The 24,948-nt window shown below is 41.5% G+C and overlaps 1 protein-coding gene across 8 annotated transcripts in view; it reads left to right on the top strand.

Moving 5' to 3' along the window:
- Positions 1–4,105: 4,105 nt before the first annotated feature.
- LOC311103935 (signal transducer and activator of transcription 3) overlaps positions 4,106–24,948 on the top strand; it is a 31,455-nt gene continuing 10,612 nt past the window's right edge. For 6 of the 8 annotated variants that reach the window (XM_084145565.1, XM_084145562.1, XM_084145561.1 and 3 more), the window contains exons 1-3: positions 4,131–4,318; positions 14,560–14,702; positions 24,585–24,921. In XM_084145565.1, coding sequence (XP_084001691.1) covers positions 14,575–14,702; positions 24,585–24,921 — 465 coding nt within the window. In that variant the 5' untranslated portion in view covers positions 4,131–4,318; positions 14,560–14,574. The other 2 variants (XM_084145566.1, XM_084145559.1) reach the window with 2 other exon arrangements.

The following is a 24,948-nucleotide window of genomic DNA, read 5'->3' as shown; positions in this document are numbered from 1 at the left end:
GGGTCACGGCAAATGCAATATTAAAAAAGAAGAGGAACAGACTCACTGATTGGCATAAATGGAACTACTTTTGTGTATGTGTGTTATGTTTCAGGCTAATTTTGAGCAATCAGGAAGAAAACTAGTGTACCTTTAAATTATGTCATGGGGTGGATGGATGCCAGAAGTGTAAAGAAATCCTTCTCTTTAATTATTTCGAACGTTTTTCACACAAATAAACGGATTGCAACAAGATCCTTGAAAAGTTTTTTAGTAGCCAACAAAAAAATTGTTTTGTTGTTTTGAAATGGTGACCGAGAAGGATGAAGGATTAGTGATGACTTGAATGAGATCTGAATTTAGTTGCATAGTTTTACCTTCCTTTAAAAAAAAAAATGTTTCATGAAGTTTCTAAGTTGTACTATATTGTGATATCTGGAAAATAGTTATCTTTCTGAGTTCAGAGTTTTTAGTTACCCGTGTAACCACCAAACTACCTGGCTGTTACTAGGGCTGGTCACTGATGATAGGAGAATGACATTTTGAACCGTCTTTTAATCAAAGGTTCCTAGTGCCATCGTTCTGTAGAAGTTAACTTTTTTCACCGTTTTTTCTCTCACTTGTGCTTACATGATAATGTTCATAAAAAAATAGAAAAAAATAATAATTGTACTGACACACATTGTACAAATGTATGCATGCATGCTCAGAGTGCTACAAGAATCATACCTGTACTGTACATATATGCTATAATAAGCACACACATAACTGTGTTAAACTGCCACATTACAGTTACTCCAGGGGCTTCTCTCCTGGAAGAGTAGTCTTGATTATTGAATCTATCACCATGGTCACAGCTATTGACAGGATATATCCAGCACTTCCCCTGGACTGCAAAGAGTGCTGTAATTGTGGGGAGAAAAAGGAGAGAATCTTGTAGGTACCCCTGCGGCGTATGTCAATGTGCCAGGTGACAGTTTAATGAAAGTCTATAGTGACATATGGAAATGTAAGTCCTATCCAATTTTGTTCGTGCTGGCAGCAAATTGCAAGGGATTGTGAATGACATGGCAGTGTTACAAAGGTGAATGAAAAAAATACATGTCCGTTCCTGGACCTCAGTCTCTGTCTATTTGAATTACTTGTCCGTTTGTTTGTGCTTGTGTGGTCTGGCAAGGGTCTGCTATAGGGAGGCGATGGTGATTAGAATAGATTATTTGAGTTTGACATGAAGTGAGACCAGTAAATGCAATACAAGCTAAAAGCTGTTGTCTCGTGTTCTTTCTCTACCTACAAGACATGCCTCTGAAAAACAAAGTAGTGAGACTATGTACAGAAGGACTGAAAGCACACATGGCCTGGCTGGAAGACAGTGCTACAGAAAGAAGGCTTTCCTATGTGTCGCCATAGCCCTCTGTGTCTGACCGACCTTGATGAAGGAACCGGGGTAGGGAGGGGTGGTCTCTGTGGAACACCATTAGGATAATCAATGAGGCAGGAATCTGATTAAGGAGAGTGCTTTCTCTGAGGAGAGTGAGTGAAAGAGACAACACAGAGAGAGGACATTGTGTGTGTGTGTGTGTGTGTGTGTGTGTGTGTGTGTGTGTGTGTGTGTGTGTGTGTGTGTGTGCGTGTGTGTGTGTGATAGAGAGACAGAGACAGAGAGTGAGAGAGAGTGGGGGCAGGGTGATCATGTGGTGGAGTGGAGGCAGAGGTCAGTGCAGAGAGAAGGACAGATGATGCAGTCAAAAAGCAACCAAAGATATTCCTCCAAAAATCAGCAGGTCTTTGTGCAGTTCATAATTTGTGTTTACTTAATTTTTTTACAAGGCTGAAATGTATTCTCATTACATAAATGCCAAGGCCAATACTGAACACACAGATACATTAAAGATTGACCAAGTTTTTGTCAAACATGAGCTAAGTTTACCACCATCTCTAAACACCCGTCATCTCCCCCAATTAGCCGAGGAAATTAATAGCATTTCCTGCCTTCTTCAGGAGAGAGTGGAGATACAAACAGTGACCGCTCATCTTTCAACTGTTTCATTTATTTGTCATGTAGTGTAGTCTCACAGCATTGTCAGTCAATATGCAGTTATGTGTATAAATATCAGACAAACTACTGCAGGATACCAGGGTTGGGGCCAATTCCATTTAAATTCCAGTAAATTCAGAAAGTAAACCAGATTCCAATTCCAAATTTTCCTAATTGAAAAGCATTTAAGATAATTGGAATTTCAGTGTACTTCCTGAATTGTCTGGAATTGAAATGGAATTGACCCCAACCCTGCAGGATACTGTACATATCCTGATTACAAGTATAGAGAATGTAGCACTGCCATTTTCAACTGAACTGAGATGATAATATCTCCCTATTCTTGTCAGATCAAATAATTAAGCTTGATTTTTCTGTTTAATTAAATGATTATTATTTTTGTCTAACCACTTATATATCAATAAAAGCTATCTGATTTACACCAGACTTTACTACTGTGATTATTGAATGTGTCAAATTTCAACCCAATGCTATGTGAAGTGCAGCCTGTACAGCTGTATTATTGTGATGAGGTGATGTTGAAGGAGTCAGGCGCAGGAGGGTAAATCACAGAATAACAAGCTTTATTCCCCAAATACAGAGTTACGCAGTAATGAGTCAAAAAACACTCCAGTGCTCAAAATAGGAGCACTGGAAAATACAAGGCACACAGGGAAACAGCCTGCCCCGAACAAGGAGAGGAGGCAGCCTGGGAGGAAGTCGTGACAATTATAGACCATTACTACACTCCTATTAGTCACCCGGGGTAAACAGAGGCCAGTCATTTTCTTTTAATGAATATGCATCCTAATGAAGAAAACGACATGTTCCCAAATCCTTGAAAACCATTCAAACCTACACATGGTAAATAATTATCTTGCTCCATAAGCTGATGTTAGTCCATGATAAGCACTGACTAATGATGCAAAACATCATAAAGTAAAGAGAAGAGTGCTTGAGCTATTGGTCATTAGGGATAGAGATGTGTGTCATGCTGCTTCAAAGTGTGAGTGAGTTTGCAATGAAAGTAAACATTGTCAACCGTGTTTCTTTGCCTCCGTAGATTACAACGGAAAATCTGGGAGTGGCAGAGGATCCAGAGTTCTAGCTACTGTAAAAGTAACTCCATTGAGCATGCGTTTTAGTGTAGGCTTGGTCCTATTCTCAGGAAACCAGTCATATTAATTTGGTTTTCACAGCATGTGGCCTGACCTGCTATGATTCTGATAACCTCAGTAAAGTGTTTACTCTGGTTATGTCCCTGCTGAAAAGGGACTCTTTATTTTATTTTTTTGTCATTTTAGCAGACGCTCTTATCCAGAGCGACTTACAGTTAGTGAGTGCATACATTTTTCATACTTTTTCATACACTTAAATTATGCTATTAGTCTCACAATGTACTATAATGACCTAGGCCCATAAGGTTAGCTACCTGAGAGATGACCACACTCAAATTGATGGGCAATGCAGTACAAGAAAAATGTGAAAGTTTAGGAGCATAGAACCCTGTAATTATTAGATCCTATGAAACCAAGTAAACATATTGATCAAATATAAAATCATTGCTGATCTGTTTGTGCTATAGCCTACATAGATGATGAAGAAGAAGACTAGACCATATCCCCAAATGTTTCTCACTGTAATAATGAATATGTTATATTTCAAATACTAGAATAAAACTGTTTTCAAGCCTTGGTTAGAATATTTGTCGATGCCGCACATAATATTGATTTGGGCAAGACATAAAATCAACGCTATACACATGTCTTGTTATTAAACTTGTGATGACGTAGAGACTGCCAGTAATTCAGATGACTTCCAGTTTAGCTGTTCCATTGGGCTATTTATTCTCCCACTGCAAGTCCATGTTTGTAAATGCAATTTTCCCTAAAAACGGAGGGAGTGTGTTATACACGCAACAGCCTCCGTGTCGAGCGCAATGAACACTACACCCATACCTCCCTATATCTTTAGTCCCGCCTTCGTGCAATATCCTACACAAAGATTGGACGAAATTGTGTTCTCGTCTGCTGTTGCGTCCTAGTCATGTCAATCAACACTTTCTTGACGTTTGTCTGCTTTCGGGGGTGGAATTGGAAAATTTAAGGTCTGTGTGTGCAGTACTGCGATATTGAAGTAGGCTAACGTTACTGTATTTGCGATTGTTAGAAATACAGTTTGGTTAAAAGTTTTCTCGGTTGTCCTGTACAATAAGACATTTCGTTCTGGTGGTTTCAGGCTGGTGGCTGGCTACGATTTGACGGGCTCATTTTTCTGACACACTTTCCCGAGAACCGAAGGGTAAGTAGGCCTGTCGTAGACCGCTCTGCTTTGTATTATTTATATATCAAATTGTGGTTGGGCAAGTGAGAATAATGTTATAAAAATGTGTTACACAACACAAAGTCCCGCGTGTGTGGTGGGCGAGTAACGTCAATGTATCAACAGATTGAGGATACACTGCCATTCGGTGAATCTCACTCGACACAAAGTAACTGGAACTACGTCCTCCATGTTATTACATACATCGCTAAAAGTTTAATCACACTGTTTCGCAAGTAATTTAGGCCTACCAATCGTTGCAGCCGTTGTTGGCTCTATGTTTGATTTCAAAGGATAGCATACGCCGACAGTTTATGCCTAATTCTTGTGATGATGTGCTGGCCATTTCTTCAAGGATGATATGGCACATTTTATGAGGTTGCAAGTGCAACCATGTTGGGATGCTGACTTCGGTCAAAGCCACATCCAGTGATGCAGGTTGTGATGACATTTACATTTACGTCATTTAGCAGATGCTCTTATCCAGAGCGACTTACAAATTGGTGCATTCAACTTATTATTTTTTTTTTTTTTATGGGGGGGTGGGGTAGAAGGATTACTTTTATACTATTCCAGGTATTCCTTAAAGAGGTAGGGTTTCAAGTGTCTCCGGAAGGTGGTCAGTGACTCCGCTGTCCTGGCGTCGTGGGGGAGCTTGTTCCACCATTGGGGTGCCAGAGCAGCGAATAGCTTTGACAATAGCATGACCACTTTCATGTGGGCATGTCACGGCCATTTGATCCATCAAATGGTGCTTGGGAAGGTCATCACGTCAACCATGCATGCCTCCAGGTTTGCAACAACCAGACTACAGTTTGAGGGATTACAAACACACACAACCAGTGGCGTGTAACTATTGATGCCAAGGGAAGCCAGGCTTCCCCCAAAAAGTGACCAATAAAAAATAACATAAAATAATGTATCTTTCGCCTCTCTGTGTTTCATAATTTTCCTACATTCAGCCTCTTGCGAATTGAATCTCACAGGAAGAAAGCATCAGAGCAAGCGAAACAGCGCCCCTTTGACGTCTCTCTACGTGTAGGCTATCTATCTTATCATGTCTGGTCCAAACTAGTATGACATTGTTGCTGCCTGTATCATTTAAGGCAAGGGAAGCCAGTGAGCATCTGGCCTCCCTTGACAAAAAAAGTATAAAACGTACTAATCAGCTCAACTGTGAATGGTCCTGGCGCACCAAAAAAAAGTGTCATGGGAAGCCAGCTTGGATTTGGCATCACTCCTATCAAATCCCATTGAGAGCATAAGTCATTGACAGAAACACTTTAATTGTTGCATCTCATTGGGTTGTTGTCCTCCGGCGGCTAGCTAGCCTAAATTAACCATGGATGGAGAGAGAGATTTGGACTTGTGGTTTTACTTAATTCTCCGTACTGGCCAATGATTATAATGGTGATTCTGATCCAACCATTAATTCATACATTGTTGTGCCCCTGGCCTGAGAGGATGGAAGTTCAATATGTAGCTAGATGTAGAAGGCTAATGTTAACTAGCTGACTTTGACCATGAATGGAAGTTAGGCTAGCAAGCAAGCATTTTAGCCAGGTAGCCTAGGACAACAAAAGTGTATACTGTATGACAGAGTGATAGACCGTTTAGTCAACATGAAAGAGAGGAGGATGGCATTGGTGTTTCTCTACAAGTAGGGTGAGTCAACATGTTTTTCTACTTGCACGAAGGCGCACACACAGAAATCAGAACCATGGACAGTCACATCATATTTAGCTTACGTTGATTGGACTAAATTGTTTTTGGTATCTTTTAGTTGTCACTGTAATAGACTAAACAGAGGTGATTTTAATATGTTGGAGTTGAAATGGTGCTGGAATAGTGGAGGCAGCTCCTGTTTTCTTTGCGACTTGCGGTAACTCTGTGCTTTTAAATCAATAGTTGTTTAGTGGTCCGAAAATGTCGGAAACATTAACTTGCTTAACCATGCTGTAGTCATGTTACGGTACATGCAATATGCTTTGTGGACTTCACCGGACAGAGGTAGCTATCCGGTTTTGTGATGAAACAAAGGTGTGGTTGAATTTATTCTGCCACTGTGTCTTGTTATTGTCTTGGCCTTTAGGCCTACAGTGGGGAAAAAAAGTATTTAGTCAGCCACCAATTGTGCAAGTTCTCCCACTTAAAAAGATGAGAGGCCTGTAATTTTCATCATAGGTACACGTCAACTATGACAGACAAAATGAGAAAAACAAATCCAGAAAATCACATTGTAGGATTTTTAATGAATTTATTTGCAAATTATGGTGGAAAATAAGTATTTGGTCAATAACAAAAGTTTCTCAATACTTTGTTATATACCCTTTGTTGGCAATGACACAGGTCAAACGTTTTCTGTAAGTCTTCACAACGTTTTCACACACTGTTGCTGGTATTTTGGCCCATTCCTCCATGCAGATCTCCTCTAGAGCAGTGATGTTTTGGGGCTGTCGCTGGGCAACACGGACTTTCAACTCCCTCCAAATATTTTCTATGTGGTTGAGATCTGGAGACTGGCTAGGCCACTCCAGGACCTTGAAATGCTTCTTACGAAGCCACTCCTTCGTTGCCCGGGCGGTGTGTTTGGGATCATTATCATGCTGAAAGACCCAGCCACGTTTCATCTTCAATGCCCTTGCTGATGGAAGGAGGTTTTCACTCAAAATCTCACGATACATGGCCCCATTCATTCTTTCCTTTACACGGATCAGTCGTCCTGGTCCCTTTGCCGAAAAACAGCCCCAAAGCATGATGTTTCCACCCCCATGCTTCACAGTAGGTATGGTGTTCTTTGGATGCAACTCAGCATTCTTTGTCCTCCAAACACGACGAGTTGAGTTTTTACCAAAAAGTTATATTTTGGTTTCATCTGACCATATGACATTCTCCCAATCCTCTTCTGGATCATCCAAATGCACTCTAGCAAACTTCAGATGGGCCTGGACATGTACTGGCTTAAGCAGGGGGACACGTCTCGCACTGCAGGATTTGAGTCCCTGGCGGCGTAGTGTGTTATTGATGGTAGGCTTTGTTACTTTGGTCCCAGCTCTCTGCAGGTCATTCACTAGGTCCCCCCGTGTGGTTCTGGGATTTTTGCTCACCGTTCTTGTGATCATTTTGACCCCACGGGGTGAGATCTTGCGTGGAGCCCCAGATCGAGGGAGATTATCAGTGGTCTTGTATGTCTTCCATTTCCTAATAATTGCTCCCACAGTTGATTTCTTCAAACCAAGCTGCTTACCTATTGCAGATTCAGTCTTCCCAGCCTGGTGCAGGTCTACAATTTTGTTTCTGGTGTCCTTTGACAGCTCTTTGGTCTTGGCCATAGTGGAGTTTGGAGTGTGACTGTTTGAGGTTGTGGACAGGTGTCTTTTTATACTGATAACAAGTTCAAACAGGTGCCATTAATACAGGTAACGAGTGGAGGACAGAGGAGCCTCTTAAAGAAGAAGTTACAGGTCTGTGAGAGCCAGAAATCTTGCTTGTTTGTTGGTGACCAAATACTTATTTTCCACCATAATTTGCAAATAAATTCATTAAAAATCCTACAATGTGATTTTCTGGATTTTTTTTCCTCAATTTGTCTGTCATAGTTGACGTGTACCTATGATGAAAATTACAGGCCTCTCATCTTTTTAAGTGGGAGAACTTGCACAATTGGTGGCTGACTAAATACTTTTTTCCCCCACTGTATATATCACGGTGGCAAGGCATATGAATTAACAGGTTATAGAGCAAACAACGCAATTATCACAACACATAGGTTGTAATATGGCATTTTTTGTCCCTGGCTTGGCTTCCCCAGTGATTTAACCACACACTACTACTGCACACAACACACACACTGTTCTCATGACATCATTGCTCACAGAATGGGGGGAATCTTCTTTTAGGTTCAGCTGTCACCAGCCTTCTGTTTGACCCCCACCCCTTAACATCATCTGGAGACATTCATTTTCCTTCCTTCAGCTCTAATGAATTTAGTCAATAGGCCTCTTTTTGCTTGATGATGGCCTCTATTTGCTTGATGATTGGCAGCAGCACATGTAAGATAACCCATGTACCAAGTAGGATGTAGTAAAACTGCAAGGGTGTCACTGAAATGCACCAGGAAATGTTTACCGAAATAAAGTAATGCGTTTTCCTGGAATCACTTCCTCAAATAATGTTTCCATTGTCCAATGTCCTCGTTTCAGCTTTTGAGGTGCTTTTATGGTAACTAAAAGGTGCCAGACAGGATTTTCTGCACAATCCACATGTACACCTGAGAGCCTATGAAGGATGACATTCATGTGTTTTTCTCTTGGGGTGTGTCCTGAGTATTATATATCTAAATAGCTTTGTTTAAATTGATGTTGTTGTTTTTTTTACCTGGGCCCAGTTTATCTAAACATTTTAATCCAGATAAAAATTATCCTGTGTTGTGTCAAATTTCCCCATTCAAATTTGTTCCCTGTTTAGAAAGACACAGAAAGACAATATTTCAACCACATGTTATGGAATCATATAACATGATCTTTGTTGTAGCATATAATGTAGTGATAGAGATTTGCTTCCATTTTGTCTTAAAACTACATCAAAAAATGAGGACGGACTTCATCTAAAGGGGGAGCAGAATGTAACACCACACAGGATCATTTTGTTCTGTATTAAATGTTTTGGAAAAACTGGACCCTGGTGACTAAAAGAGAAGCAACTGCTTACCGCATTGAATGAGACTTTGATACTGTAGTGATGTTTATTGAAGGGGTGTAGAAATGTGATACCTACTCCCTGTCTGACTTAGAGAAACATGGTTCACTGCACAAAAATAGTACAATGATAATGTTTTAGTTTTAGACAGTAAGATACAGTAACATTATTATGTCTGTTACATAGAAAGGCCTATGCCTAGATAAGGACAGGGCAAGATGATGTGGCTGCTTTCATGTGCCTCATGACTGACGCTTTCTAGTAAAATTGTTATCTTTAGCTGAACCATGCAGACTAGATTCCTTGAAAGACCGATACCACATCCCTGACTGTACAGTACACCACGCTCTTTTAGACAAATGGTTGTTACCTGTCTAAACAATGTTTTTTATCATGTAGCCTACCCATAGTGGCTGCAGAGTGACACTGGTGATTAAATGAGTGCTGACTTGCTGCGGTATGGGAAGTTTCCTGTTCTTGAGGCCTACAGTTCTCACAACACGGGCGCAGTGAAAGTCCGTTCATGTTGACTTGCTCCTGTAGGCCAAGGCCTGCCCTGAGGAGTAGAGAGCCCCAGGCCTGTCTGGTGTTGTGCCACTGTTCACACAGCTGTGTTAATAACCCTGGTGGAGTTCAGTGTCTCTGTGGCTCTCTGGTGTCTGCCTGTGCATTCCATCCCACTCTGTAATGGGAATGATGGGACAAGTGCTGCTCAGACAAAGCAAAGCTCTTTTCAGAACTATAGTGACGCCAGCAATATTTATAGGCACTGGTAATGCCCACATTGAATATGATCTGAATCTAGTGGTGTTGCCATAGGTTCGTTTTAATTCTCTGGGTGTGACTGAGTAAAAAAGAAAGAAAGAGGATTTCGACACCCACCATCTTGGATTGTTCTGAAATCATTTCTGTAGTTAGTAAAAGGTACGATTAGCATTTCTAAAACATAATTTTGTTTAAATATAATCTCTGAGAAATTAAGCTAATTGATAGCACCCAAATTGGCAATTTTTACATTTATAGGAGTCAGTCAATAAATATAGTACCCAACATCCGATTTGGATCAAACTTATTTCTACCAATGAGTAAGACATGAGAAATCCCCCCAAAATTGCCAAAAGCTACCCACGGATGGAGGGTTGGGTTGTACAAGGAAGTTATCTTGTCATCTATATTTTATGGGTTTTGACTGAGTTGTCATCTGTTGCCAAAGAGTCTGTTTTGAGGTACTGTAAATTACAAGCTGTTGATTAACTAACATGGGATCCATTTAAGCCCACACACTTTGTATGACTTCAGAAACTCCAGTAGGAGGAAGTTGAAAGAAAATAACAAGTAATTGAATGGGAAGGTTACAGTTTGAGTTTTGACACATGATGATGAGTCAGCTCAGCTGCTCTGTGTTGTGGTTTGATTCTAGTTTTTGTACGCAGCACAATCTCACACCAGGGGTGTATTCATTATGTCTTGCGATGGAAACCATTTACCGTTTAAGAACCAAACGGGAGCAAACCGAACCAAATGGGAGGGAGCTACCTGAATTTGTTCAATAAAAACTTGTTTTTTGTTGCAAAAACATTTTCCGTTTAGAGTAAACGGTTTCTGTTGCAAAACGTTTTGCAGCAGAATCAGCGTAATGAATACACCCAATGCAGGGTAATGCACCTGTTCCCATCAGTGTAGTGAAAGAGGAACGAGGAAAGGAGAGGTGACATGATGACGTCCTACATGTGAAATGAGTAGGGGTTCCCTTTTAACCATCTTTCCTTTTCTCAAATAACCTTGTAATGGTCCCTTACAGCAGGGTTTAAATGAGCACCTGATCAAGCCCTGCAGCAGGTATTCAACCAACGTTAATGTTACTCCATAATCAATACATCTCAATAGTTTAAACATCAATGGCCAATACATCATATATTTTAACATATCAAGACATATTTATCATACACAGTCAACGAATAGCGATATTAGGAAAATGCCCGTCAACATATAACATACTAATTACTGAGCATGCATACCTGTTGGGTAAATATGCAGACGTGACCGACCTGCTCGCGCTAGTCTGAATCCACTGTGGTGAGTACAGAGCCCTATACTATGTACCTGGTTGGAGGAGTCAGCGAGGTAACTTTGGTCAGCTGAGTTCAACTCGGGATAACCAGTACCACGAAATTGGCTCACCTTTTAACCAGGTACAGTGCTGTGAGAAAGTATTTGTCCCCTTTCTAATTTTCTCTACTTGTACATAGTTTTTATACTGAATGTTATCAGATCATCAACCAAAACCTAATATTAGATAAAGGGAACCTGAGTGAACAAATAACACAACAATTACATACATACTTATTTCATTTATTTCATAAACAAAGTTGTGCAACACCCAATGCTCCTGTGTGAAAAAGTAATTGCCCCCTTACACTCAATAACTGGTTGTGCCACCTTTAGCACAACCATGAACCAAACGCTTCCTGTAGTTGTTGAACAGTCACTCACATTGCTGTGGAGGAATTCTGGCCCACTCTTCCATGCAGAACAGATGAGTGAAAAGTATAACCATCTGTGAGCTGAAGCTGAAGCGCAGCTGGGTCATGCAGCAAGACAATGATCCAAAACACACAATCAAGTCTACATGAAAATGGTTGAAAAGCAACAAATTTGAAGTTTTGGAATGGCCTAGTCAAAGTCCAGACCTAATCTCAATTGAGATGTTGTGGCAGGACTTGAAACGAGGAGTGCATGCTTGAAAACCCACAAATGTCACTTAGTTAAAGCAGTTCTATGCAGTTCTATGTGTTAAAAAATACTAATGTTAAAATGCCTATCACATGACACATTTAGTAATGACAAAATGCATTTAAAACTTGAGGCCCTTTATCTACTTCCGCAGAGTCAGATGAACTCGTGGATACCATTATTATGTCTCTGTGTGCAGTTTGAAGGAAGTTGCTAACTAGTGGTAGCGCAATTGCTAACTAGCGTTAGCGCAATGACTGGAAGTCTATGGGTATCTGCTAGCAAGCATTGGCTCGCGAAACTACTTCTTACTGCACACAGAGACATAAAAATGGTTTCCACAAGTTCATCTGACTCTGGGGAAGTAGATCAAGGGCTTCATTGCCAAAATCCCAAAGTATCCCTTTAATACAATTATTTTATTGATAGGGGTGGGAAAAAGGTGATTGTGGATTGATAAGCACACCAAAGACAACATTTTAACAATAAGTTATAAAATAAAGACGGCACTTCTAAAAGCCTATTTCACACCACAGCCTGCTGAATTTGCAAGATTTTTCATTGCAACTTTTCATCAACTCTTTGCAACTTTACTTTCATTTTGATTTCAGCACAAATTAAAATGTGGCACTTAATCGCCCATGGATTGATGTTTCAGCATTGTCTCGATGAAGAGTTCGGCTTTCGATTAGCCACGTATGACTTGCACACACAGTTACAAGCCTGCTAGAGTTAGCGGCAGGCGGACGAGCAATATCCACCATCTTAGTACGGATGAAGCCTGAGCTGGAACGTGAAATGAACTGAAGCTGGCTAGCTTTAGATCAATTTTGCATCATAGTATACCCCTCTGGCCTGCGATACAATGGCTGTGTTCACACAGGCAGCCCAATTCTGATCTTTTGCTCATTTTATTGGCCAAAGACCTGATCTGATTGGTCAAAAGACCAATTAGTGGGGGAAAAAATCTGAATAAGGCTGCCTGTGTAGACGCAGCCAATGTAGGCTTAACTTTAAACAATGTAAACATTTCTACTCACGTGTGGTCTTTTGTATAACAAATGCAATGTATGTTAGAAAAGCTTTAGCAAAAGGAATATGCTTGTTCACGCTAGCAACATAACAAACATTTGCAATTTGTGTTTGGCGTGGAGTCTCACGTGACGGGTGCTCTCCGGTGCGCATCATCACAAGCTTTTTTGTGTGATCCTGTGGCTCATAACCTCTGCTTGCATTTGACAAATGATTTGACTGACTCTTCATCATATTGGTGGAATCGACTGGAATTATAAAATGGTATTTATTGGCCTTATTCCAGTCTGACAGGAAGTGGACAGGGTAAGAAAAGTAGAGGGGAAAGTAAACCAGGATTGCAATCAAATCTACCAATTTCAACACCAATACAAATGGTAAAGGTCACAGGCAATTTCAGCTCATTGTTTCACCTGCTTAGGACAAGAGGAAGTGACATTTATAAATTAGGATTTATCCCAAATGGCAACCTATTCCTAGTGTACTACTTTTGACCAGGGCACAGGAAAATCTTGCCATTTAGGACGCAACCCTAGGTTTCTCTGCAAAGCAAAATGTGATTGGAGCATGTTTGTTCACCTGTTATCCAAGGAATTGGGTCTTTGTGATTGGATAAGTTCTGTTATCTGAATCTGTCAGTGGAGCATATCAGATATGATGACGCAAAGAATGGAATAAAGATAAAGATCTACTGTTTGCTCCTCTGTTTCTCTCGTCTGGATTTCCTTAAATCTAGCCTACAGTACAAAATGTTCTCGCTACTGTATAGGGACTTATCAGGACAGCCTAACCATAACCCTTTGTGTCCTTCTTGGCCTTCCTTCTTGTGTCCAGTAAGATGAGAAGGGTGGCAGGTGTTGGCTGATGACTATGATCTCTCAGGGCTGGGGGATGCTCTGTAGTTCTCTACCTTTTCACTGGTGGTAATTAGGATTTTGTCAAGGCTTTTAGCAAGTACACTGTAATGTAGGAAAAATACCAGGCCTGGGTTAGCATGGCTGCTCAAATAACTAACTGAAATCATGATCGCTGTTAGTGGGAAATCACTTTCACTTTGAAAATATAGTGACACTGTTATTATGGAAGGAATGAGGAGCAGCAACCTTTTGTGCTAACATGCAGACAGTGTCATCTGCATTAGGCTACATAGCCTACATCATTCAATGGTTTGTTGAGGATGACAACAGTGACATTATATTCAACTGGTGATGAATATCAATGTTGTACTTCCTGTTTAATTAGCAATCTGGATAGTTTTCTGGTAATGCAGAATAAATCTGCTAGTTTCAGACCTGGGCTGGGGGGAGACCACAGGGTTTCTGTCTTCTCACCTCGCCTGATGAGGAGGCCAAAGGCCAGGGTTTATTTTGGTCTGTGTTTCTCGGTGAAGGCTGTGTGTTGAGCTGAACAGGATGTCTCTGTGTTTATAGGAAGCTGCCTGAGGTACCATCAGATACTTTGTCTTCGGCTTTCGGGGGTTTTCCAGTCAGGGAGAATATGACGTGTATCTATACATGCTCTCATCAGATTCAAGGCAATATGGGGTTAGAACAAATAAATTGATCAAGGTATTGAAATGTTTCAAAGCAGAGACATACTGTATGGTAGCCTCAAGGTTTTCTCCTGCATTGGCTAACTCTCAAGAGCCGAACATTGTGTCGAGACCACAGCTGTTCCCCTCATTAGTATCTGGCTTCCTTGCGTCTTCCTTGCTTTCCATTTCTCCCTCTAACTGTTTCCTTGTGTGTCCTATCCAGGGTTGTGGAGGCATCATGGCCCAGTGGAACCAGTTGCAGCAGCTGGAGACCAGGTATCTGGAGCAGCTGTACCACCTGTACAGCGACAGCTTCCCCATGGAGCTCCGGCAGTTCCTCGCCCCCTGGATCGAGAGCCAGGACTGGTGGGTACTTTCCTAGTTCCTATGGTTCACAACATCACTACAGAATGGGTACCAAGTACTTACAGTTCACTAACACCACTGCTGCTGGCAAGACTCGGCAGGATAACATGGCTCATTGTTGTACTTACTCATCGTATTTGTTAATAGTGTATTTTTTGTTGTTGACTTTAATCATCAGTGTGACATTGATTTTCCTCTACAATCGTTATGATTTCTTTTGAAATAGCAACAACCGCATTACAGCTAGACTGTTAGCAGGGAACACGTCAGGGAAAAACACACAGGAAATTATTGACCTAATTGGCATCTCATGATGACATGTTGTCAGTTCTGCCAGGAAAAAGGGTAAATCCATATGAATTCAATTAATTTTTGACAGCACCCCTTTTGATTCGTACAAAACCTTCCATACACGTTTGCCCATTGTGGAAGTGCTCAGAAAATGACTTTTTGAACCTTAATGCCAAAGCTTTCAAGAGGTAAAGGTTCTTAAAGTTTACCTATTTTGCATACCCCACCATGAGACATCCATGTCTTAATCACTGGAACAGATAAGCGGTTGAGATTAATATAATTTAAAAGCTTATAAACAGGGTTGTCAAACTATTTTATAATTTCTGGGGGGGAAACGTTTTTTGTATTGAAATAATCATTTTTTAACCTTTAATGTCAATTATCTAAAAACGTGTAAACTACAGGGTTTTTTCATATTCGCATATGTTGTAGCTTAGAATCTATTTTACATAATCTAAGCTTTTTGTGTTGTGCCCACTATCGGTTGAGACACAACATGCTCTTGAATACAGGGTGGGTGTCATGTTTTGGCTGATAAATGTGCTCAAATGGGAAACTTTCAAATGGTACCACAAAGATGGTTGTAGGTCCACACATCAGAGATTTTTGACTTAATGGGAATATGTTTTCAATTATACTGTCAATCATCCATAGGAAACCTATTTTTTTATATATATATATATATAATATATATATATATATACACACATACACATATACAGTGGGGAGAACAAGTATTTGATACACTGCCGATTTTGCAGGTTTTCCTACTTACAAAGCATGTAGAGGTCTGTAATATTTATCATAGGTACACTTCAACTGTGAGAGACGGAATCTAAAACAAAAATGCAGAAAATCACATTGTATGATTTTTAAGTAATTAATTTGCATTTTATTGCATGACATAAGTATTTGATCACCTACCAACCAGTAAGAATTCCAGCTCTCACAGACCTGTTAGTTTTTCTTTAAGAAGCTCTCCTGTTCTCCACTCATTACCTGTATTAACTGCACCTGTTTGAACTCGTTACCTGTATAATAGACACCTGTCCACACACTCAATCAAACAGACTCCAACCTCTCCACAATGGCCAAGACCAGAGAGCTGTGTAAGGACATCAGGGATAAAATTGTAGACCTGCACAAGGCTGGGATGGGCTACAGGACAATAGGCAAGCAGCTTGGTGAGAAGGCAACAACTGTTGCCGCAATTATTAGAAAATGGAAGAAGTTCAAGATGACGGTCAATCACCCTCGGTCTGGGGCTCCATGCAAGATCTCACCTCGTGGGGCATCAATGATCATGAGGAAGGTGAGGGATCAGCCCAGAACTACACGGCAGGACCTGGTCAATGACCTGAAGAGAGCTGGGACCACAGTCTCAAAGAAAACCATTAGTAACACACTACGCCGTCATGGATTAAAATCCTGCAGCGCACGCAAGGTCCCCCTGCTCAAGCCAGCGCGTGTCCAGGCCCATCTGAAGTTTGCCAATGACCATCTGGTTGATCCAGAGGAGGAATGGGAGAAGGTCATGTGGTCTGATGAGACAAAAATAGAGCTTTTGGGTCTAAACTCCACTCGCCGTGTTTGGAGGAAGAAGGATGAGTATAACCCCAAGAACACCATCCCAACCGTGAAGCATGGAGGTGGAAACATCATTCTTTGGGAATGCTTTTCTGCAAAGGGGACAGGACGACTGCACCGTATTGAGGGGAGGATGGATGGGGCCATGTATCGCGAGATATTGGCCAACAACCTCCTTCCCTCAGTAAGAACATTGAAGATGGGTCGTGGCTGGGTCTTCCAGCATGACAACGACCCGAAACACACAGCCAGGGCAACTAAGGAGTGGCTCCGTAAGAAGCATTTCAAGGTCCTGGAGTGGCCTAGCCAGTCTCCAGACCTGAACCCAATAGAACATCTTTGGAGGGAGCTCAAAGTCCGTATTGCCCAGCGACAGCTCCGAAACCTGAAGGATCTGGAGAAGGCCTGTATGGAGGAGTGGGCCAAAATCCCTGCTGCAGTATGTGCAAACCTGGTCAAGACCTACAGGAAACGTATGATCTCTGTAATTGCAAACAAAGGTTTCTGTACCAAATATTAAGTTCTGCTTTTCTGATGTATCAAATACTTATGTCATGCAATAAAATGCAAATTAATTACTTAAAAATCATACAATGTGATTTTCTGGATTTTTGTTTTAGATTCCGTCTCTCACAGTTGAAGTGTACCTATGATAAAAATTACAGACCTCTACATGCTTTGTAAGTAGGAAAACCTGCAAAATCGGCAGTGTATCAAATACTTGTTCACCCCACTGTGTGTGTGTGTGTGTGTGTGTGTGTATATATATATCACACACACACAGTTGAAGTCGGAAGTTTACATACACCTTAGCCAAATACATTTAAACTCAGTTTTTCACAATTCCTGACATTTAATCCTAGTAAAGATTCCCTGTCTTAGGTCGGTTAGGATCACCACTTTATTTTAAGAATGTGAAATGTCAGAATAATAGTAGAGAGAATTATTTATTTCAGCTTTTATTTCTTTCATCACATTCCCAGTGGGTCAGAAGGTGACATACACTCAATTAGTATTTGGTAGCATTGCCTTTAAATTGTTTAACTTGGGTCAAACGTTTCGGGTAGGCTTCCACAAGCTTCCCACAATAAGTTGGGTGAATTTCGGCCCATTCCTCCTGACAGAGCTGGTGTAACGGAGTCAGGTTTGTAGGCCTCCTTGCTCGCACACGCTTTTTCAGTTCTGCCCACAAATTCTCTATAGGATTGAGGTCAGGGCTTTGTGATGGACACTCCAATACCTTGACTTTGTTGTCCTTAAGCCATTTTGTCACAACTTTGGAAGTATGCATGAGGTCATTGTCCATTTGGAAGACCCATTTGCGACCAAGCTTTAACTTCCTGACTGATGTCTTGAGATGTTGCTTCAATATATCCACATAATTTTCCTTCCTCATGATGCCAACTATTTTGTGAAGTGCACCAGTCCCTCCTGCAGCTAAGCACCCCCACAGCATGATGCTGCCACCCCCGTGCTTCACGGTTAGGGTGATGTTCTTCGGCTTGCAAGCATTCCCCTTTTTCCTCCAAACATAACGATGGTCATTATGGCCAAACAGTTATATTTTTGTTTCATCAGACCAGAGGACATTTCTCCAAAAAGTACGATCTTTGTCCCCATGTGCAGTTGCAAACCGTAGTCTGGCTTTTTTATGGTGGTTTTGGAGCAGTGGCTTCTTCCTTGCTGAGTGGCCTTTCAGGTTATGTCGATATAGGACTCGTTTTACTGTGGATATGGATACTTTTGTACCTGTTTCCTCCAGCATCTTCACAAGGTCCTTTTGCTGTTGTTCTGGGATTGATTTGCACTTTTCGCACCAATGTACGTTCATCTCTAAGACAGAACGCGTCTCCTTCCTGAGCGGTATGACTGCTGCGTGGTCCCATTGTGTTTATACTTGCGTACTATTGTTTGTACAGATGAACGTGGTACCTTCAGGCGTTTGGAAATTGCTCCCAAGGATGAACCAGACTTGTGGAGGTCTGCAATTTTGTTTCTGAGGTCTTGGCTGATTTCTTTTGATTTTCCCATGATGTCAAGCAAAGAGGCACTGAGTTTGAATGTAGGCCTTGAAATACATCCACAGGTACACCTCCAATTGACTCAAATGATGTCAATTAGCCTATCAGAAGCTTCTAAAGCCATTACATCATTTTCTGGAATTTTCCAAACTGTTTAAAGGCACAGTCAACTTAGTGTATGTAAACTTCTGACCCACTGGAATTGTGAAACAGTGAATTATAAGTGAAATAATCTGTCTGTAAACAATTGTTGGAAAAATTACTTGTGTCATGCACAAAGTAGATGTCCTAACCGACTTGCCAAAACTATAGTTTGTTAACAAGAAATGTGTGGAGTGGTTGAAAAACAAGTTTTAATGACTCCAACCTAAGTGTATGTAAACTTCCGACTTCAACTGTATACTACCAGTCAAAATTTTGGACACATACTCATTCAAGGGTTTTTCTTTCTTTTTTCTTTTTTTTTTACATTGTAGAATAATAGTGAAGACATCAAAACTGAAATAACACATATGGAATCATGTAGTAACCAAAAAAGTGTTAAACATCTGGTTAAGTGTGCCTTGAATTCTAAATAAATCACAGACAGTGTCACCAGCAAAGCACCCCCACACCATAACACCACCTCCTCCATGCTTTACGGTGGGAAATACACATGCGGAGATCATCCGTTCACCCACACAGCATCTCACAAAGACACGGCGGTTTGAACCAAAAATCTCCAATTTGGACTCCAGACCAAAGGACACATTTCCACAGGTCTAATGTCCATTGCTCCTGTTTCTTGGCCCAAGCAGGTCTCTTTTTATTGTTGGTGTCCTTTGGTAGTGGTTTCATTTCAGCAATTTGACCATGAAGGCCTGATACACGCAGTCTCTTCTGAACAGTTGATGTTGAGATGTGTCTGTTACTTGAACTCTGTGAAGCATTTATTTGGGCTGCAATTTCTGAGGCTGGTAACTCTGATGAACTTATCCTCTGCAGCAGAGGTAACTCTGGGTCTTCCATTCCTGTGGCGGTCCTCATGAGAGCCAGTTTCATCATAGCGCTTAATGGTTTTTGCGACTGCACTTGAAGAAACGTTCAAAGTTCTTGACATTTTCTGTATCAACTGACCTTCATGTCTTAAAGTAATGATGGACTGTTGTTTCTCTTTGCTTATTTGAGCTGTTCTTGCCATAATATGGACTTGGTCTTTTACCAAATAGGACTATCTTCTGTATACCCCTCTACCTTGTCACAACATAACTGATTGTCTCAAAATAAATTCCACAAATTAACTTTTAACAAGGCACACCTGTTAATTGAAATGCATTCCAGGTCACTACTTCATGAATCTGGTTGAGAGAATGCCAAGAGTGTGCAAATCTGTCATCAAGGCAAAGCGTGACTATTTGAAAACGCTCAAATATATTTTGATTTGTTTAACACTTTTTTGGTTACTACATGATTCCATATGTGTTATTTCATAGTTTTGATGTCTTCATTATTATTCTACAATGTAGAAAATAGAAAAACCCTTGAATGAGAATGTGTGTCCGAACTTTTGACTGGTACTATATAAACTTCAGGACCCTGTCTTTCAAAGAGAACTCGTAAAAATCCAAATAACTTCACAGATCGTTGTTGTAAAGGGTTTAAACACTGTTTCCCATGCTTGTTCAATGAACCATAAACGATTAATGAACATGCACCTGTGGAACGGTCGTTAAGACACTAACAGCTTACAGACGGTAGGCAATTAAGGTCACAGTTATGAAAACGTAGGACACTAAAGAGGCCTTTCTACTGACTCTGAAAAACACCAAAAGAAAGATGCCCAGGGTCCCTGCTCATCTGCGTGAATGTGCCTTAGGCATGCTGCAAGGAGGCATGAGGACTGCAGATGTGGCCAGGGCAATAAATTGCAATGTCCGTACTGTGAGACGCCTAAGACAGCGCTACAGGGAGACAGGACGGACAGCTGATTGTCATCGCAGTGGCAGACCACGTGTAACAACAACTGCACAGGATCGGTACATCCGAACATCACACCTGCGGGACAGGTACAGGATGACAACAACAACTGCCCAAGTTACACCAGGAACGCACAATCGCTCCATCAGTTCTCAGATTGTCCGCAATAGTCTGAGAGAGGCTGGACTGAGGGCTTGTAGGCCTGTTGTAAGGCAGGTCCACACCAGACATCACCGGCAACAACGTCGCCTATGGGCACAAACCCACCGTCGCTGGACCAGACAGGACTGGCAAAAGGTGCTCTTCACTGACGAGTTGCGGTTTTGTCTCACCAGGGGTGATGGTCGGATTCATGTTTATAGTCGAAGGAATGAGCGTTACACCGAGGCCTGTACTCTGGAGTGGGATTGATTTGGAGGTGGAGGGTCCGTCATGGTCTGGGGCGGTGTGTCACAGCATCATCAGACTGAGCTTGTTGTCATTGCAGGCCATCTCAACGCTGTGCGTTACAGGGAAAACATCCTCCTCCCTCATGCGGTACCCTTCCTGCAGGCTCATCCTGACATTACCCTCTAGCATGACAATGCCACTAGCAATACTGCTCGTTCTGTGCGTGATTTCCTGCAAGACAGGAATGTCAGGGTTCTGCCATGGCCAGCGAAGAGCCCGGATCTCAATCCCATTGAGCACGTCTGGGACCTGTTGGATAGGAGGGTGAGGGCTAGGGCCATTCCCCCCAGAAATGTCCGGGAACTTGCAAGTGCCTTGGTGGTAGAGTGGGGTAACATCTCACAGCAAGAACTGGCAAATCTGGTGAAGTCCATGAGGAGGAGATGCACTGCAGTACTTAATGCAGCTGGTGGCCACACCAGATACTGACTGTTACTTTTGATTTTGACCCCCCCCCCAAGTCACATGTCTGTGGAACTTGTTCAGTTTGTCTGTTGTTGAATCTTGTTATGTTCATACAAATATTTACACATGTTAAGTTTGCTGAAAATAAACGCAGTTGACTGTGAGGACGTTTCTTTTTTTGCTGAGTTTATATATATATATATATATATATCTGTGGATTTCTTTGACTAATAACTAGAGATATGAACATTATTAGAGGCTAGGTTGTTACTCTATGTTGTTCTCAATACCCTACCTGGTTAAGTAAATAAAGATAATAAAAAACATAAGCTTTCACTAAACCACTCTCTATATCAGGGGTGTCAAACGTCCGGCCCACGGGCCGGATCAGGCCCGCAAACGGGTTTAATCCGGCCCGCGAGATGATTTCTAAAAATAAAATAAAAAAAATAAAAAAATATATATATATATATTTTTGTAAAGTATAAAAATGCGCTGCAATTTTTCAATAAAATAAACTGCTGTTCCAATTGCGTCCACTGGATGGCGCAATAGCAATTGTGTTAAGCAAGCAAACTGTTTATACCGGGGCAGAGCAAGTAGGTCAAGCACGTGCAGCCAATGAGCTACTTTGTTTTGCCCGCGATATTTATTACAGCTTCTACTTTTAACATTATGTACTTTGGCACCCTCATTGCCCCAATATGTCTCTGTCAAAAAAGAGAAGTGGACGCAGTGTTCCAAGAAAAATGGTCATCCTATTTATTCACGGAATTGAATGGGAAAGCTGTATGTTTGGTGTGTTCAGAGCATGTTGCAGTGCTGAAAGAATATAACCTTCGTCGCCACTATGTGAGTCTTCATGCCGATAAATATGACAACTTTCAAGGACAGCGGAGATGAGAGAAGGTGAATGAACTGTTGGCGGGTCTGAAGAAACAGCAGTCTGTGTTTACTCACAGCCGAGACATCAGTGACGCTGCAGTGAAAGCTAGCTACCTCATAGCTAATGAAATCGCAGTGGCTTCAAAACCATTTAGTGAGGGTGAATTTGTAAAAACATGCATGATGAAGGCAGCGGAGATTGTGTGCCCTGAAAAGCGGCAGGCTTTTGCAAATATCAGCCTGACAAGAAACACAGTTGCAGACAGGATTTCCGATCTTTCAGTGGATTTGGACAGCCAGTTGAAGCAAAAAGTAAAGTCATTTATTGCGTTTTCGGTTGCAATTGATGAAAGCACGGACATTACAGATGTTGCACAACTGGCCATTTTCATCCGCGGAGTTGATGACACATTGACCGTCACCGAGGAGTTCGTGGAGTTGGTGCCGATGACAGATACAACGACAGCAGCTGATATTTTTACCGCACTCGTCGGCGCGCTGGACAGGGTCGGAGTGGACTGGTCCCGCGCTGTCAGCCTGGCTACAGATGGTGCGCCCTCAATGATCGGGAAAAAAGCAGGCGTTGTGACAAAGTTCAGAGAGGAAGTGCAATCTGCAAATGGAGGACGTGATTTTTTGACTTTTCACTGTATTTTGCACCAGGAGGCTTTGTGTTGCAAGTCATTAAAGATGGATAACGTCATGAAGGTGGTCATCCAAACTGTTAATTTCATCCGATCCAGAAGCCTGAATCACCATCAGTTTGACAGCCTTCTCAGAGAGAAAGACCACATCTATGGCCTGCCATACCACACTGAGGTAAGATGGTTAAGCCGAGGTGCTGTGCTGAGGCGTTTCTTTGATTTACGAGAAGAAATTGAACAGTTCATGGAAGAAAAGGGCAAACCAGTGTTAGAATTTCATTCCGCAGAATGGATGCAGGACCTTGCATTTATGGTGGATGTTACAGAGCACCTGAATAACTTGAACAAACAGCTGCAAGGGCGCAACAAAGTTGTCACGCAGTATTATGACAGCATACGTTCTTTCAAGTTGAAGCTGTCATTGTGGGAGACGCAACTTGCCGGTGGTGATGCAGCTCACTTCCCCTGTCTGAAAAATGTGTGCGCGACCCAACATGTGGCAGACATGAAGCGGTTCAAAGATAAAATAACGGGACTGTTACGGGAGTTTGAGCAACGCTTTCAGATTTATGTTTTTATGTTGATGTGCTATTGTTTTTAATTGATTTTATTTTATTTGTATATTTAACCTATTCTTGACTCTGTGGTTCTTGCACTTGTTTGGGGAACAGGATTTCATTATTTGTAACTACATTTCTGCCTGAGAAATGACACCCTGATAAAGTTCTGTGATCTGTGATATACTTCTGTGAATCACTGAGGCATTGTGTGTTTGTGTTCTTTGTCCTCAGAACTTTCAAATAACTTGAGGTGTTTTATGATTAATAGTGATGTTGTGCTTTTGGACACTGTCCTCAGGCTCCAGCTTTATGTTTTTATGTTGATGTGCTATTGTTTTTAATTGTTTTTATTTTATTTGTATATTTAACCTATTCTTGACTCTGTGGTTCTTGCACTTTTTTGGGGAACAGGATTTCATTCTTTTTATCTACATTTCTGCCTGAGAAATGACACCCTGATATAGATCTGTGATATACTTCTGTGAATCACTGAGGCATTGTGTGTTTGTGTGTTCTTTGTCCTCAGAACTTTCAAATAACTTGAGGTGTTTTATGATTAATAGTGATGTTGTGCTTTTGGACACTGTCCTCAGGCTCCAGCTTTATGTTTTTATGTTGATGTGCTATTGTTTTTAATTGTTTTTATTTTATTTGTATATTTAACCTATTCTTGACTCTGTGGTTCTTGCACTTGTTTGGGGAACAGGATTTCATTATTTTTTATCTACATTTCTGCCTGAGAAATGACACCCTGATATAGTTCTGTGATCTGTGAAACAGTTCTGTTAATCACTGAGGCATTGTGTGTTTGTGTTCTTTTTCTTTAGAATTTTCAAATAAACTTGACGTGTTTTATGATTAATAGTGATGCTGTGCTTGTACTATTTTGGACACACTGTCCTCAGGCTCCAGCTTTATGTTGTATGTTGATCGTATTAAAACAAAGAAAACAATCTGAAGTTGTTGTTTTTATGTTATATATACCATGATTTTTCCGGTCCGGCCCACTTGGGAATAGATTTTCCTCCAGCTGCAAGGGCGCAATGAGTTTGACACCCCTGCTCTATATGCTCTATGCAGGGCGTACGCAGCGAACAAGGAGTCCCACGCCACGCTGGTGTTCCACAACCTGCTGGGGGAGATTGACCAGCAGTACAGCCGCTTCCTGCAGGAGAACAACGTGCTCTACCAGCACAACCTGCGTCGCATTAAGCAGCACCTGCAGTCCAAGTACCTGGAGAAACCCATGGAGATCGCCCGCATTGTAGCCCGCTGCCTCTGGGAAGAGCAGAGGCTGCTGCAGACCGCCACCACTGCCGCACAGGACGGAACGGCATCTCACCCGTCTGGCACTGTGGTGACGGAGAAACAACAGATCCTGGAGCACAACCTGCAGGACATCAGGAAGAGGGTGCAGGTGAGACTGCATGTTTAGTCCAAAGAA

Source organism: Coregonus lavaretus (genome assembly GCF_964263955.1).
Source record: "Coregonus lavaretus genome assembly, chromosome: 28".
NCBI classification, from domain to species: domain Eukaryota; kingdom Metazoa; phylum Chordata; class Actinopteri; order Salmoniformes; family Salmonidae; genus Coregonus; species Coregonus lavaretus.
This window is presented reverse-complemented; position numbering and strand designations above follow the sequence as displayed.